Genomic DNA, 18,767 nt, shown 5'->3' with positions numbered 1-18,767 from the left:
CTGATTGTATTTACCCCTGCGCTATTGTGAAAGATCTTCCTCAGCTTAATGATAAGTTTACTCTGAGCAATGATGGTGTTTCTGCCATTTTCCTGAAAAAATATCCTTTTCTCTTTCAACTTCTCTATCTAAAATTTGTCATTCATCTTTTTATAAGGAACATTTCCTAAAATATGGAAAACATCTTTTTTAACTTTAACTCACAACAAGGAACCGAAAGAGTAGTTGATTAACTTTCGACCATTTGCTAACCTCTCTCATATGCCAATAAATGTTTGAACCATATTCTATATCAGCTTCCGTTGCAGATCTCTAGTTACCCCGGCACAGCAGGGTTTCTTAGTAAATAGATCTACTACCACAAACCTTGTAGAGTTAATTTCATTCATTCAAAGAGTCTTAAAAAACGGGAATTAATTTAGTATGACCTCGACTGACTTCAGCAAATCGTTTGACAAAATTTCTCATAATTACATACTCTTCAAACTCTCGTTCTTATATTTTGAACTTTTTGTCCTGAAATAGATAACTTTTTACATGGAGAATCGTTTATATTATTTTCCATGTAGATCCGCACGTTCCAATTCTATTCTAGCCACTTCTAGCGCCCCCAAGGTAGTAATTTAGGCCCTCTCCTCTTCATCCTTACTATTAACAAAATTGACATGGTCATTAAGCATTGTCAAATATCCCTTTACGCGGATGATGGGAAATTTTTCAAGTCAAAAATTGTTTAGAGGTCAACATTATCAAATGCCAGACAATAACTCTTTGCGAAAACTCTTTAAACAGTTTCCCATCATCACTATCTTCATAAATACTCCATACTTATAGTCGAAAATAAAAGGAATCTTGGCCTTTTATATGTACGTGAGCTAAAAGTTGTACTTCCCAATTATGAAAAAACTCATAAGGCCAACTTTGCATTAGGTTTTGTTTAAAGATGGTCCAATGAACTTTTTAACCAAATCGCTTTACATTACGTTTGTCCGACTTCTACTTGAGTATTCGTCCAAGATTTTGTCTTCATATCAAGATAAACACTTATCAAGAAGAAGAAGCATCCAACGAAGATTTCTTCTTCTTGGGAAAATCCTTTGATCTTACCCTCTTATCGTGATCGCCTTTGTCTATTAAATCTCAACTCATTACAGGAACGGAGAAAAATTGGCTTCTCTCTGGCTAAGATGACTGGTCCTTTCTTTATAATTCCATTTCTTTTAACCCTCGCCTCTTATATTTACCAACTCATCACACCTCCTATGGCCTTAACGAACCTCTTGCACGTATACTTCGGTTGGTCAATTCGAATCCAAATTCATTTGATTTCAACATCAGCACCTATAACCTCAAACTACTTTTGAACCATCCCCGTTCATAGTTATAAGTTTATATGTAAACTGTTAGTTTGAAAGTTATACTATAGTTATATTATAGCTTAATAAAATGTCAATATAGAAAAAAAAAAACTTTATTTAAAAAAAAAATAAACATATGAAATTTTATTTAATTGAATTTCAAAAAATCACAAAAGTACACAAAATGGTTGTATGATATAAAATGGTAAAATGGTATTTTGCGCGTTCACTGTACTGATAAATATTTTTTATAAATTTCTTTTATTAAAGCTCACAACATTTATTTAACTATGTAAATTCTATTTAAAAAAAAAAATACTTTAAGAAAACAAAATTAAATAAACGATAATATGTATATGTAAATGAAAAAATAATATAGCTACTCTAATCTACCAATATTTTTCAAATTAAGTTTATAAAAATAAAAATCTATTTTCGAATTACTATAACAATGAATCTTAGAAAATTATTATTAAGAGACCAAAATTGTGAATTGCGATCTTTTTGTTTGTTTGCTTTCTCAACAAAACTCTTAAGCCAATCTTGTTAAGGCAAAGACAGCAGCACTCAAAAGAGGAACAATGCTTAATCCAGCAGCTGAGTTAGCAGCCATGCAAACCTTTGGCTTTGGCTCCATAATATAACTGCACAATGTCGTACGGAAGTCCTTCAAGGCTCGCTGCTGTACATCATCCTCGTACACCTGTCAATAAAAATACATTTTACATTACATAAATTCAGCGCTAAAATAGATTCAAAAACAAAAGAAGAACACATTACATTCTTGAAAACAACAGTTGGAACACTGGTAAGTGGTTTCTGGAACTGGTTGGTGGTCTTTCCGTGCTCCTGCAACAATTTGCTTCCCTCAGTGGAATTGGCACATGTTTCGATGTTTGCCCAGGTATTGATGTGGTTTTCGCGGGCGCATTTAGCACCGGGATAGACATTGTCTGGGAAGTTCTTGCCGACCTTCATTAAGCAAGCAATGAAGTCCAGAGTAAGGGATTCCCTAGTGAATTCAGCTTGGTAGGAGTTTGCCTGAATGATGTTGATGGCACAAGCATGGACTTTATTGCCATAGCACTCATTTGGTCCATGATGACAACTGAATTCAACATCGGCGCCTTGGGTGTGCATCTGCGGTTGTGGGAGGTGAGAATTTAAATTGTGAGTATTGTTTGGAGTTTCTACAGCGCGAATATATAAAAACAACTCTTACCTCTGATTTTCCAAATGGCACCCAGGTTATATCGACGTGTTCTTTGAGTTCATCTTGGAGTGCTGGATGGATTTGTTGGGTTATGAGGGCTGCACTATCAGGGCAAAGAGATTCATAGTAAACAGTCACGGGAACCTGTAAAAATATTAAAAATAAATGAATACAAGTGTTTGTTTCTTTTTTAATTAAAATGTAAGCATTACAGAATTTATGTAAATAATGCATTACTAATAGAATAGCTGACATTTTTCGATCTGTATACAATTTATTCAGCTGTTTAAAACAGAAGGTGCAATAATATTTATAAAAGGTTCTTATATAATAGTATCTTACGTTCTAATTGAATTACGAAAAGAAAAAAGTAACATGACTAACAATCTCTATTATTTTGTACATACAAGAGATACAAAAGACGTTAACTTTATTTTGTATTTATTTTACCTGTTTTGTGCTTTTTGTTTGCTTTGGACTCTGTTAGTCATCCTCATAATTTTGTTTAGTAAAAAGAACAAATAAAATGTACTCAAAATATTCATATTCAACTAACGATGACAATTTTCACAAAAACCTGAAGTATTAACTTTTATGTTTTTGAAAAACAAACAAAACCAAAAATTTTGTTAGTAGCAATTTAAAGGTTGGTGAACCTTTTTTGGTGCATAAAAGAAGAGGTGTTCATTTTTTGTTAAAGCTATTAAGAGTTCGATGACACTTTTAGTGCATTTTTAAAAATCTGTACGTTTATTTTGAAGAAAGTTCAAGGACAAGCTAAAAGGTTGGGTGAAGAAAGGGGGAATTTTAGGTTTTTTTATAAAATCAACGATCCAAATATTATTAGTCTCTCTGTGTTTTTTTTAAATACAATCCTGAGGGCAACAAAACATTTATTTATCTCAATTTAAACTTCATAGATTATTATGACTTACGAACTACATACATAAGTAGCTTACACCTTAAAATGTATCTGGTTAAAAAAAAATGTTTCAAGTGGAATATGCGGTCGGCGGTTTCCAAAATTTGTTTCGGTTTGTATTAGAGAAGGATGGATTTATAAAGATTCAGAGCTGAAGACTATATCTTTAAAAGTTTCGCTAGAGTTTTGGAAATTAGTAAGTAATTTGTTTCCTTACATTAATTTGAAAGAATTTTTACAATATGTTGAATATAAATGCCATGACTATGTCGTCACCTAGGTTAACAAAAATAAATAAGAGTAATTGTTTTAAAGTTTTTAAATCTATACTGGCAAATATTTTTCAAAAATGTACTTAATGTTTTCTTTCCAGTCATGCTTGTTTAGGAGATTTAAGTCTATTGTAGACAAAAATATTTTGAGTTTAGAATATTGGACATATAAAAATGAAGTGTAGATGTGATTTTCATTTTTACAGCGTACAGAATTCGTTAAAACTAATATTATAAGGACATTTATTCAAGTTGTGAACTTTTTGTCTTACTTTAAAGATTAGTTATGATTATCTTCTCATAATTTAATAAATCCTAGAAATAGTTTCTGGAACCAAGATTGTAGTTGAGCTTACTGTAGGTTATTCTACTGAATTAAATTTGATCTTCATCTATCAGTGAATGTCTCATTAATATCCTCATTTTTCTTTATGTTGCTGTACATTTGTTCTTTTACATGCTCAAATCATCTTCCAATCTCACTCATAGAAAAGAAGTTTTTTTTTCGAAAGTCTTGTAATCAACTTGAGAAGTCCTGTTTCTAAATACATGGCATAACAAGGTGTTTTCAAAGGTATGTAGGTTGAAAATTTTCTTTTTGAAACTAGAATCAAATTGTTTGATTTCTTTATATTCTCCTGATCCCCTGAATTTTTATTTTTATTTTTGATTTTGTAGATAAGATAATTTGTTTACCATTGTTTTTCAAAGCCGATTGTTTAGGTATCTTCAACTTATATTTTCTATAAAGGTCAGTAAACTTAGCTCTTGGTCACATAAAAGTCCATGTCCACAAATAATCATAAAATAGTGATTTCTGGAGACATTTTTGATGTGAAGTCTTAACAATTTTTCATGAAAAAGTTGTTAAATGAAATTTGCTTTAATATATTTTGAGAAATTTTCGAAGTTCTTTTGCCACCAGATTAAGAAACTGTAGAGGAGAATTATGCAACGTAATGATCTTCTGAAAAAACATGGTCTGTAATCATTTCCGTATTGTCAATAGTGCTGATAAAACGAAAGGACCTATGTGCCTACCTTTAGGTACGCTAGGTGAGAAACTGAGAAAAGGGTACATTGTAGTTGAAATAGTTTTGAATTTTATTTTAAATTCCTATAGGAAGTTATTGTAATGGGTCCGATTCGTCAAATTAAAAATTTTGACATTTCTCGACGTTTCAAGGTCCAAATATATTTTCAAAACTTTGAGATATTGGCTTAAATTTCATTTTATCTTTCAAAAAATATTGTTGTCAACATTCAGTAAAATTTTAGAAAAATCGAATTTACAGTTTTTTTTACAAAATATATAAAAAAAAAATTATAAAAGTTGGTAAAATTTGATTTTCGACTTAAATATCTTTTCAAAAATTGTAGATATTTGCTTTGAACTACTTTTATCTTTCAAAAAATATTGTAGTTAACAGTCAGTAAAATTTTGAAAAAAATTGAATAGACAGTTTTTGTACAAAAAATTAAAAACCTAAAAAAAATTAACAGAAGTTGGTAAAAATTGATTTTCGACTCAAATATCTTTAAAAAATTGAAATATTGGCTTCAAACTAATATTGTTTTCAACATTTGATAAAATTTTGAAAAAAAAAATCAAATTGACAGTTTTTCTTACAAAAAATAGAACTCTAAAAAAACAATACTAAAACTTGTTAAACTTTTTTTTCGACTCAAAAAGCTTTTCAAAAATTAAAAATACTGGCTTCAAACTTATTTTATTTCACAGAAAATATTGTTTTCGATATTCAGTAATTTTAATATAAAAATCCAACAGTCCGTTTTTCATAAAAAATAAAATCTACAACAAATAGTACGCAAATTTGGTAAAAATTGATACGAGTACATATAGACAAACTTTTAAGCAAGACATATCGACAGACGGAATGGGAAGTTATCAGTGTGGGTCGCATCCCAGCCTCTTTTTTTTCAAATATTGGGGGTTTTTGTGTACCGAAACACAACATCCAGTTTTTCTTTCGATCATTTCCAAAGCTTTCTATTTTTAAAATTTTTATATTTTTCGAGTCAACTGAATGGGTCCAAAAACAAAATTGTTATTAAGTTAAAATAAAGCAAGTTTTTGTTAAGTTTGGTAGTGTACCCACTTCCACCTTTAATTATTTTGTAAATTAGTTCTGTTTTGCATTCTACAGCCTTTTGTTAAAGTTCAACGAAATTTCGAATCCAGGCTGAGTTAATTGCAGAAACTAAAGATAAAGATTGCTTGTCTTGAAACTGACAACGCCTTCATAAACTGTAACTGTAGGTACTAACCATCCTTAAGTATATTTAATAAGGTTAAGACCAGACAAGTACTGCATTAATTGAAGGACGGACAAATTTTGCTTCTCTGCCCAGGTTTATCTTGTTAGTACTCTGAGTTTATGCGTCAAAAATTTTAAGAATATTTATTTAAACTTTTTACCAAGATTCACTTTTATCAAGCTGCTGAAATGTTTGATGTAACGAAATCAATGTCAACTGTTCCATAATAACTCACAGCTCTTTATATCAGGACACATCCTTCACGGCTTTGGTGAAGCTTTAAATAATACTTTTTTTTCTTAAATCGTGAAAATAAAAGGTTGACTTATTTGGGCCCTTGAAATAAAATAGCATTCGTCTGAAAAAACCTCGTGATACCATTCTTTTTCCAGCTTATTTGAGTTTAAAAAAAACTCTAATCGCATAACTTTCCGTTTTTCGCCAAATATCGTTTTTTTTTCGTACTCGTATGTTTGGTTCGTTTAAGATGGCTCGATCTTTAATAAGTTTTTGCACCAGGAGCAGAAAAATCGTCTTCAACCTGCTCTTTTGCAGTTTTTCATACCTTCCTTTAATTGTTTTGTCTGTACGAAACTGTCTTATTGTCTCAGCAATTCGATTTTAGCTTTTGAAACACTGCATTGTTCTTAAAATGTTAGATCATAAATTGAATTTCACTGAAAACTCTATAGGTGTTGTTAATATATCCAGTATTGTTGTACCTATTCAGTTGACTCAACAATAAGACTTTTTACTTTACATATGAAACAAGAGTTGCAGTATTGTTTGGATATTTTTTTTTCAAATTTTTGTCCTAACATCATAAGGGAGTAGTAAGCGTCAACAGATGGAACAAAAACCATCTTCCAAACTCTCCTCAATATATATTAATGGTGATTACGGTCTTCCTCAACACGTAAGCTGACGAACATTAAAAATAATAATTATAGAATGTGGTATTCAAAAGTAAAACTCATTTTAGAATTTATAAATTCCTCTAACTTAAATTAATGTCAACACATTAACAATTTATTGTTTCCTTAGGTTAATTAAATTTCAATTGTTGTATTTGAATATGTATTCAATTACTTCACAACTCTCTATACTTTAGTAATATGTAAAGGGTGATTTTTTAGCTATTATCTTTTTGGCAACACTGGTTTAAACAGCTGACTCACGTTCCGTTTTTTTTGCACTATCAAACATCTTTAATTTGATCTATAATTTAAGCTCGCAAATTATTGAATTTTATTATCTAAATGCGTGCTCTGTTAAGAAAGTTCAGAATCCACTTTCTTACCGAAAAGTAGTGTTCAGCGAGAAAGTTCATTTTTGGTTTGATGGGTACGTAAATAAGCAGAATTGTCGATTTTAGAGTGGAATATCAGCCAGAACCATTGCAAGAGCTACCAATGCATCCAAAAAGTCACAGTTTGGAGCGGTGTATGGGCTGGTGGCATCATTGGACCGTCCTTGTTTAAAGATGATGCTAATCGTAACGTAACTGTGAATGGTGGGCGCTACCGTGAGATGATATCCAACTTTTGTGTACCCAAAATGCAAGAGCTTGACTTGCATGATATTTGGTTTCCACAAGACGGTGCCACATGCCACATAGAACGCGCAAAAATGAACTTATTGAGAGGCGAGTTCGGTAAACATATTATTTCACGTTTGGGACCGGTCAATTGGTCGCCTAGATCGTGCGGTTTAACGCATTTAGACTATTTTTTGTAGGGCTATGTTAAAGCTTATGCATATACATACAAGCTTGCTTTAATTGAGGCATTGGAAGACAACATTGAAGCATTTATTCGTGAGATCAACATTTGCATGAAATAATCTTCGAACATTAAATTACATGGGCCGTACTATCGATTAAAATAAAGATTTTTGAAAAAAACTTTCCTTTTGCTTTTAAGAAATCACCCTTTATTTATTTATTTATTTAAATCTCCAATCAGATATATTTAAAAGTAATGTAAGTAAATTGGTGTTTTGATTGGTGTCATTGTGTTTTAAATTTAATGTAAGTAAGTAAGTCAAATAATTAAGTTTATAAAACTGCAAACAAAACACTTTCGAAAACATTATTGTATATCTAGTCAGAACATCATAATTTGATTATTATATAGACCTTGACAATGCAAATTATAGTACTTCACATCAGCATTAGATATGTTTACCATTATTAAAAGCCTTGACTGAAAAATTACACAAGTGGTTTGAGAACATAATTAATGTTTTACGTATTTTTACAAAGCCAAATAATGACTCCATAATTTTACCATACTATAATATGGAGAAAATAGAACTTTCGTAGTCGACTAGTTATTTTTCGGCGAAGCGATTGAACAAATAAGTCTTGAGAAATTAAAAGTATTTTTAGAAAATCCTGTTTTGAAACATAATTTTAAATATAATTATTATAATATAACAACAATAAAAGAAAAGAATTAATTAAATATAATTAATTGTTATTTTTGTTTTCTTAAGTTTTTATTTCCACAAAGTAGATTTAATAACAACCATAATCATCGTCATGCAAATCAATGTTTATATTTTGTTAATTAAAAACACATTGGCAAAAATAATGCAATCTTTATTTCCATGGCCCATAGTACCAAAAATTTAACCACACAATTATTCCATTATACAAACTACGAGTTTACATTTTTGTTGCTATGAGTTCATACTCACCTTGAGGTATGAAACTATTATTAAATTAGCATTGTGAGTATATTTTAATGTGATTTTAAAATGTATACAGCAACAATACCATGATCATTTTTTCTTATTTAAATTCCAAAACCGCACACTTGTACTATAAAAGATAGTCATTCGTAAATTAATTTTTCTTTCAAGTTGCAATTTAAGATTTATGTGAGATTCATACATTTCCAGTAGCGTTATATACAATATACTATTAGTATATTAGATAAAATGTATGTGCATCTACCTGTATTAAAAATCGTGAGGTAGGTACTGAATACCAACTTTTTCAGTTATTAGAAAAATAAAACAATCATTTTGTCAGAGTCAAAGTGTCAGGAAAAACGAATGCAAATTATAATTTTATTCTTCAATTGCATCATTGTAAATCAAATACAATTCTTTTTCAATTAAATTATGATCTTGACATCATAAAATCTCCTTTAGAATGATATCGAACAGTTCATATAAATTTAAGAACAGTGGAGGGTTTAAATTTCAAACGTTAGAGCTAGAGTAGATAATACATCCAAAATAGTTTTAAAAAATTATAATATAAAGAACTACATATATCTAGTTGCATTTCTGTCAAAAGTTGGATATCAGATATCAAAATAATTTAAATTTGTTTTAGTTCAGAGAACATGCTGTAGTAGTAGACATTTTAAGGTTTGCGTGAAAATAAAATTAATATCAACAAATGATTCATTTTAAGCAATTCATATGATATATAATTTCATTTGGGATTATGTTTACACTTTGATACAGAAAACAAGCGAACCTTTGCTAATTGGAAGAGAGTGATAATAAATTTAGCATAAAATTTGATAATAATTGAAGCGAATCGATATTCATGACAAAAAAATAAACAACTTAACACAATTCTAAATTTGATTGGCTCTTAATGCCTTGAATTTTTAGAAATAAAATATTTTATATGGAAAATTTAAACTTGCGCGCTTTTGTTATTTTATTTCACAATAGCTTCATTCACGCCAAAGTTTCAGTGATGTTTGGAGCATATTTCTAATGTATACATAACTAAAACCTGGCCTGTGAAGGGTTTGATTGAAAGTCTGCTGGTTTACAAGATATTGAGCCTCAAACCCGGCCGTCCTGCTTATTCAAAACATTGTAACATTTACCTTTAAACGCGTTTTTCCTAAAGTTGTGTTTTTCAAAACTGTTGGCACGATTTTGACGAAACTATAAAAGATATCCTAAATCTGTAAAGCGTTACCCATTCACCAAATGATGATATTTTAATAGAGGATTGCAGAGGACAACGCTATGATAATACGTTCAATATGTAGGAAAAATATTCTGGTTTGCAAGCAAGATTAAAGGAGAAGTGCGAATTTGCTACCTTTGTACCTTGTGCAGCACATTCTCTTCACTTATTAGGCCTTCATGCGGCTGGTTGTGTGTAGGAGGCAACAAGTTTCTTTCAAGTGGTTCAAAAAATATACAACTTTTTTTCTGCTTCTATCCATCGCTGGAACTGGAATAAATTTAATGAATGTTAAGGTTCACATAGAGTTCTAAAAAGCCTTTCTGAAACATGATGGTCTGAACGAGCTGATGCAATTTTCCAATTATTGACACTTTTACTTTGCAATTAAAAATACAATCCAATTGCTATCAAGCGATTAATGCATTGTTTACCTTTTTTTGTCAATTTCAATATTTGACTTCAGTAGAGTTTCAAAATTCTTGCGAACAAAATATCATAGAGATGTCAATGCAGAAAAACTTGAGGTAATAAGCCTGCACCTCGTACAGTATTAAAAAAGAATTCAATAAACTGACTGTAGATTTTTTGAATTGAACCGGATAAAAAATGAACTTCGAAGCATAATGCTACAACTAAACAGTTTGTCAATTTTTTCAATTGAAAATGAATTACTGCAGGAAATTGAATTTGATGACTTAATTCAACTGTCAAAGTCAGAAAAGTATGCCTTCAATAATATTTTATTGTATACTTAAACTTACATATATATCTAAAAAAAACAAATAAAAACAATAAAAAGAAATACAATTCATAAAATTTAAAAAAATATATATAAAACCATTAAAAATCAACCAAAAACAATAAAAATTATCAAAAATCAACTGTAAGGAAAAATGTTCAACTATTGAAGTTAAATTAAAATAAAATTATAAAAGTAAAAAAATCTTTTTAGTTCTTTTTAAAAAGTAAAAATATTTATGTATATATAATACACAATTTTATTTTAAAGTTATTTACTTAACCTAAAGAATTAAAGAAAAAATATATTATGCCTATTTTCTTTGGCCGCCTAATACTATTGGCCCAGGGCCTCCAAAAGTCTAAAGACGCCCCTGGTCAAAGGGTTGAATATTCAAATAAAAAAATGAATTTTTAAAAAACCATGTGTAGTTTTTTTGCAATCCATCCTTGAATAATAGGCCCAAATTTGAGCGCGAAGGTAGGCGAAGCCATTAAAAGAAAAATTACTAAAATACTAAAAACTAATTCAAAGATAGAGAAAAGACTGTTTAATTCTATCGTTGAAAAATAACACTGGTAGGCAAAATTGAAAAGAATCCGTATTTAAAGCGCACAGTTGTCTTAAATTCGAGCCTCAGCTTAAAATTTGTTTATCACACAAGCTTTTCAAAATGGTGAACTTTTAAAATTTACCAAAAAGGCTAAGTTAAAGCATAACATAATACTCGTATACCTTATATATGATTTTTCAGAAAGCATATATTTGTCTTTTGGATAGAATTTATATCATTTTAGTGTCTTACTTAGTTTCTGTTTATCCTTATAATAGTATAATAGTCCATATTTAACTGTATACGAAGTCTTATACCTTTAATGGTTTCATTGTTTTGAAATATTCAGTGTGGAGTTAATTTTTAAAACTGATTGCGAGTCCACATTTAGATTTAACTATATGCCCAAATCTTCAACACTCCCATTTACAAAATTATTTTTGAATTGTTTAAATATGTTCACTTCCCCACCCTTTTACCTTTTTTCTAAAACCCGTTTAAGCCCAAATGGTTTCGTTTCTTAGAGTTTTTTACACCACAGGCGAAATCTAACAACTTTCGAAAATTGTATGAAAAATATTGTAAACATTTAAACTGAATATTGAAGAAAGAGTTTTTAAATTCGGAATACCATCCCTAAATTTATTATTAAAATCTTAAACATGTGTTTTGAAGTACGATTGAAATCAAGGTATTAAAACAAATTCGAAAAATGCAATTTGATTATCAGGAACAAAACCTTGTCAGCCAGTGCAATGTGTTGCTTTGAAAGCTGCTTAAATATCTTTGATATAAATATGGAAGAAAATTAAGAGGTTTGTAATTTCCGAATTGAATATCATACTCGCCCAAAAGAAAATGAAAACTTAAGCAAAAGAATGGTGAATATTTTTTGAAGTTAAGTATCGATATTTTAATTTTGAAAATGCCTGCTCTCTAAGCGAAACGTCAAACTTATTGATTTAGACAAAAATGTCTTCAGACAAAAAGTCTATAACCTTTCGTAAAAATATTTGTATCATATTAAATAATTATTCTTTCAGTTCTTACAATAGACACAAAATGTAGGTACGACCCTTTTTCGCTAAATCTATTAACTACACGAAAAAAGTTTAACTCTTTTTAGTGTTCGTAAAAGTAATTTTCAAAAAAAGTTGACGTAAACCCATTTTACATCCCTTCACTATTTTTACTAGCAAAATGAAACTATATGTATGTATTTCAAATTTTAAAAAATCGAACTCGAGATATCAATCAAATATGACATAACGAGATTAGAGAAGTTGAAATATTGGGTACGTCTCTGTCATAGCCCCTAAACCATTTTGACGATTGAGTTAAAACGTGAAAATTAATGTTTTAAGCAGATTAGAGCAAGCACTTTTTAACTTTCCATACGTAGTAACTGTACTCAGTCCGATTCGTCGCATTGAAAATTTTGACATTTCTCCACGTTTCAAGATCAAATTCTCTAAATCAAAGATTTATAGAGAAATGTATCTGTATGCGTATGTCCGTACGTTCGGAATACAATTTTTCGGAACTAGTAGAGATATCGGCATCTAATAGATCTTGCTTTGGAGGTGATAACATAGAGAAAGGATTTTGGGAAAAATGAGGATGAAAAGGATTTTTACCAATCCAAATATCCCATGAACTAATTATGCTAGCGACTTCAATCAAATTTAATGTTATATAAATAAAAGTATAATTTTAAAAAAATGTACTTAAAAATGAATGAAAAAAAGTAATTGAAACCTCGATTTTTTTACGAACAAAAATCTAATTGATTTTTTTTTTCCAAAAAATCAGAACCTAAAAAATTAATAAAACTTGTTGATACGAGTAATTCTTTTTCAACTCGATTATCTTTTTAAAAATTAAAGTTATTGGATTCAAAATAATCTTATGAAAAATATTGTTTTCAACATATCGAACATTTTTTAGGAAAATCCATTTGCAATTTAAAAAAAATAAGAATCTGCAAAAAATACTTTGCAAAATTGGTAAAAACTGATGTTCGATTCGAATATTTGGAGAACAGATGAAAATATTGACTTCAAAATTTTTCATTCAATGCAAAATTTTGTTGTTATCTTAAAAAATTGTTTTTTGAAAAGTTTAAATCGGTGTTTTTACTCGCGACATATAGGAACTATGTAGATGGCAAGTATTGCATTCGTAAAAAAATTCGAACTCGATATTTTAAACAAATATGACATTACGATGGTAGAGAATTAAAAAAAATGGGTCTACAGCCTAAATCATTCATTAAATGGCACTTAAATTTTTAAAGGCACATTTTTTTTGGCAAATCTTTAAATAAAAGTTCAATTTGCAAACAGAGTCTTTAGATGCAGAAGCAAGTTCGTTTGATCCAGTCGTGCACATAATTTATATAAAAAATAAAATCTTACAAAAAATTCTCGAAAAAAAACACATCTTGAAATCAAACAAATTCTTTAATTTAATTTAATTGACAATTTTTTCATAAAAGACGAAAACTAATAAAAAAGTGTTAAGAAACGGGTTTCGACTAAAGTATTATAGAAATTAAGAAAGATATTGAAAAACAATTTTTAATCTCACACAAAATATTGTTAATAACATTTTGTTAAAGTCTTAGGCAAATTGACAGATGGGATGAGAAGTTATCTGGGTCGCATCTCAGCCATTGATGGATTTACTCCTAGGACCGTGAGGCCCGGGCCTAGGGCGGCATAATTTGAAGGGTGGCAACATTTTTGAAATGCCAACATTTTAGAGGCAAAAAATAGTAAAGAGACAATCAATTTTAAAAATTGGTTCAGATTAGTTTTTATAAGAAATTGTATATAGAATATATTATAATTCTAGGCTCTATGGCTGATATTGCACATGTTGATCATCTTGCTATAATTATCAGATATGTACGTGATAATGGTGAGATTGTTGAAAGGTTTCTAGAATTTCTACCAAAAATCGGCCATAAAGCTAAAGATATTGAGGATGCTTTGTTTAAATCCGTCGAAAATAATGGTTTGGACATAATGAACTGTCGTGGTCAATCTTATGATAATAGCAATAAAAGCAATATGTCAGGTATATATTCAGGCCTTCGGACACGAATCAAAACAATTAATACTTTAGCAGATTACATTCCTTGTGCCGCTCATTATTTAAATTTGGTAGGATCATGTGCAGTTAAATCGGTAACAAAAGCAGTCGACTTCTTTTCTACTTTGCTAGAACTATACAATTTCTTTAGTATGTCTACACATCGTTGGTCTGATCGACATGATACATGTTTCGCATTAGAAAAAGAGTGGTCTGCAATAATTGATGCACTGGAATTTATTTCCAAAAGCAGGGATGAAAAACCGACTACGCGAGCTGAAGCTACAGGATTGCAGCGAAAATTGCAGAATTAAGTCATTGTTTGTAATGTAATTTTAGATTGTTTTAATGCTGCTAGTAAGAAGCTTCAAGAATCTCAAGCTGATTTATCATCCGTTGTTCAGATCTATAACTCTCTGGCTCTATTTCTTCAAGACATGAGAGACAGAGAATTTTCTGATTATGAAGAAAAAGCCGATTATCATCACGATTATTTTCGTTATGATACTCATCGCAAAAAACCAGAAGAATTCAGACAGATGAGTCACGGGTAAATGAAAGAACACCTTTTTCTGGACAAGAACATTTTCGCACAAATGTTTATTACCCTATTCTAGACACTCTGAGTGTACAATTGTCCGGGCGTAAAAGTGCATATAAAAAGCTTTACGAAAATTTTAATTTTTTTGATGATTTATCCAAAATAGATACAAACAAATTGAAATATCTTGCCAATAAACTAGTCAGTAAGTATCTAGACGATTTGGAAGAGACGTTAGGCAATGAATGTATTCATTTACATTTTCAACTGAAAGATTCCTTAGCAAACACGGAAGATGTACACTCTGCACAAAAAATATGCAATGCAACGCTTTCACGGAGTCTTCGAGATGTTTATCCGAATATGGACATTGCTCTCCGTATTTTTTTGAGTATTCCGGCAACAAATTGTTCAGGAAAAGGATCTGTTTTCACTCTAAAACGCGTAAAATCCTATTTACGCGCAACCATGGTCCAAGACAGACTCTTAATGCTCTTGCGTTACTGTCAATTGATCCAAATAGCCCAAGAAATTAATTATGACAATATAATCGACGTTTTTGCGCGGACCAAAGCCAGGAAAAAGAAATTTTAAAATTAATTAATATTGAAAAAAATATTTATGATTTCTCTGTTTTAAGTTTATAACTTATTTATCTGTCATTTTTATTATATAAATATAATTATTATATAAATATAAATAAAAACATTGGGTCAAAATTAATGAAATTCAATTTATCAAAAAGGGCGGCGCATCGAACGAGGCCTAGGGCGGCAGCAAGCCTAAATCCGTCACTGATCTTAGACTATTTTTAAATTTCTGTTTAAGACAAAAAATATTGTATTTTCCAAACAATTTCGTAGGTAAAAAAAAACCAAATTTGAATTTTATTAAAAACGGCGCAATGACTTTTTAACTACCTATAGGAAGTTATTATCATCGGTCCGATCTGTCGAATTGAAAATGTTGACATTTCTCGACGTTTCAAGGTTTCAAGACGGGATGGGAAGTTATCAGTGTGGATCGCATCCCAGCCTCTTTTTTTTAAATGTTTGTGCAAAACAAAAATTTTAGTACAAATTCGTATTTTCTCAAAGACGGCGCAAATAATTTATATGAAAATGTCTTTAAAGTACCAATATTTTGTTTTTAAATTTTCTTTAGGAAGTAATAAACCGATTTATAGATTTTTTTTTAAAAAGCTTCTTTATTGTTTAAATAAAAATTATTGTTGAAAAATGTGAACGTATAAAAAAAGCTCTCCTCCAAAATTCAGCTTTGTTGGAGGTTTTTCAAAGTGTTTTATGTTTCTGGATTTCTTTAAGAAATTTGACAACAATACAAAATTTTGTACTTTTTCTATATTTTGTTTAAGTTTATCTGGCAACACTTTTTGCTTTCTCTCGTGTAGATTTGCTAATTTCTTACTTCAACATACGATTTATCACTTTAAATATACCTACACTAAATACATTCATAATGTCGATGGCTCAGATATATAAGTATACAAAGAGAAAGACCTGAGAAGGGTTAACGAAATTGTCAACATGTTAAAATTTCTGTTTATCATGCGACTTACTTAAATAAATAAAAGTCTTAAGCTTCATAAAATTAAAAGGCACTTACACAATACCTATTCGCATAAAACCAGTTTAAGCAAAAATAATTATGCAGAAAATAACATAGGTTAACTATGTATCTGTAAGATTTTGAATAGCTTATTTATCCGGCTTCTCAGTAACCAAGTTTTCAAAAAAGTATAGGTATAGACTCACCGTAGTACGTACGAGTACATACATATTTCCCATCAACAAGCTTCTAAGCATTGCGAACTGGAATAAATATAGATATTGTGTATAGATAACTAACTTAATGTTTCTAACCAATCTAGATCTTAAAGTTGTGAAATATTTACAGTACATGGCAGAATTAGCAACCGGCAAAATTTTCCACTAATTTTGTAGCAATGTTTCTCAACGTATAGTCTTGCTGGATTGTTAAGGCTTAGTCTTGCTTGTATCTTAAATGTTAATGATTTAGTTCACCATATCTATAAAATAAAAAAGCAAAGCTTAAATTTTGCATTCTACACTAGACCCCACATTGCACAAAAATCACCCGCACAATACCAAATTAGAAGCAAAACAAACAAAACATAAACAATGCGTCTTTCATTTTAGGACCACACCCAAATTTGACTTAGCCAAGCCATAGCCATGTTTACAGCTTACGTCACCTGTTTACTACGCAGAGAGACTTATTATGAATTACAAGTCTAAGTACCTCTACGCCTCTACCTCTAGCTTTAGTTGCAGGTAGCACTTGTGAGTATAACAGGCTTCAGTGAAAAGAAAACAAACCTACATTCGACTACAAAAACATAAGTTGTAAAGCTATGTACATGAAGGTACTAATAAAAACCTAAGCAACCGGTTTTTCTAGTAAACAATACTTCGTTATTCGTACCTCAACATTTCAACAATTCTGTGCCCCCCTACTTTGTTTTTACTTTTCCAACGACTTACTGTGGAGTTAAGTTACAGAAGGAAAAAAAGTGGAAACACAAAGGAAAAGCTACATTTTCTTTTACTTCATTGGGAGTTCAATGAACGCTGCCCCAGCAGCGGTATAGGCCGAGTCGGAGACTGGCCAGGTCAATTAATGTGTGACCTGTAGTTGGGTTGGGATTGAATTTGTGCTTCAAAGCGAAAAGAAAAAATCCACTTTTTCTACATGGAATACATCACTCTCTTAAGTAGATATTTCAAAGCTATACAAAAATAAGACTTACCTTAACCGCGCTGGAGACTGCAACAAGTGCAAATAGAAATCCAACAAACACCTGCTGTTTCATAGCTTCTTATTTATTTTTTTCCAACTTTAGAGCACGAAATTAGATCAAAATTTTCACTTCTATTTGTTTTGTTTAATTGATTCGGTTTGGTTTAGTTTTTGAAGTCTTAAATTTTCACTTTGTCGGAGAGCAAGATTTTTGAACCACACTGCTTGAGCTTTGGGTTTTGGCCTTTGGTTTTGGTATAGAGCGTCAGCGAGCGACGACAATCGATGATGGGGAAATGAGAAGAACGACCACAATTCACGAGACGTCCGTAAGCAACTAAAGTTGAATTTAAAATCTAATTCTGAATACGCCGCGGTTGTCTTGATGAAGCACGACTTGTTTCTGTGTTTTTGTTTCGGCGATGACTTCAAGTCGTGGTGTTGGTGGTGGGGTGTTCGTGGTGTGTACCTTCTATATGGAGAGAGAGGGTGTGGAGTGGATGTGGAGTTAGGCTCAGGAAGGTGATGGGAATTGGAAAGGTGGGAAAGGGGGCACCTACTGTTGTTTTATTTCGATGTTCCTTGCGTTGCGTGCCTGGGATGATGAAGATGATGGAAAAGTTGACTATGAGGGTCTGTGTTTGACAACGACGATGACGATAGACGCACACTAAATAGCGTTAGGAGGGAGTTGTTGGAAATGAGAATAGCAGAAGTAGCAGTGCGTCTATGGTTTTGTAGGTATACTTAAGTTTGATGAAAAAAGCCGACTTTACTATAAAAACATTTTTTAATTGTTACATTAGTCATTTAAATGGATTTTATGGATTCTTGGAAAATAAAGTGATTGAATGGGTCATAGAAGCTTGCTGTAATAAATACTGTAGTAAACCATATTAATGCTATTTAGGCTTGTCAAAGAATGAAATTTTTTGACAATGCAATCTTTATTGGTCAGTAATTTTAACTTAAAGATTAGATTTACTTTTAGACAGGAACTTGAAACTTTGCAATCACTAAGCATTTGACAAAAGATTAGAATGATTTTTGAATCGAGTCATTTGTC

At 30.6% G+C, this 18,767-nt stretch overlaps 1 protein-coding gene across 1 annotated transcript; it reads right to left on the bottom strand.

Moving 5' to 3' along the window:
• Positions 1-1,455: 1,455 nt before the first annotated feature.
• Positions 1,456-18,047, bottom strand: LOC129941235 (GILT-like protein 1). The gene is made up of 4 exons (XM_056049821.1): positions 17,712-18,047; positions 2,581-2,715; positions 2,139-2,498; positions 1,456-2,061 (listed from the first exon to the last, which is right to left on the bottom strand). Exons 1-4 carry the CDS (start codon positions 17,772-17,774, stop codon positions 1,891-1,893), a joined length of 729 nt encoding a protein of 242 aa, XP_055905796.1. The 5' UTR covers positions 17,775-18,047; the 3' UTR covers positions 1,456-1,890.
• Between the last annotated feature and the right edge of the window lie 720 nt (positions 18,048-18,767).

The sequence above is a fragment of the Eupeodes corollae genome, chromosome 1, assembly GCF_945859685.1.
Source record: "Eupeodes corollae chromosome 1, idEupCoro1.1, whole genome shotgun sequence".
Lineage (NCBI taxonomy): Eukaryota > Metazoa > Arthropoda > Insecta > Diptera > Syrphidae > Eupeodes > Eupeodes corollae.
The sequence above is the reverse complement of the archived record's forward strand: the minus strand, read 5'-3'. Positions and strand labels throughout refer to the sequence as shown.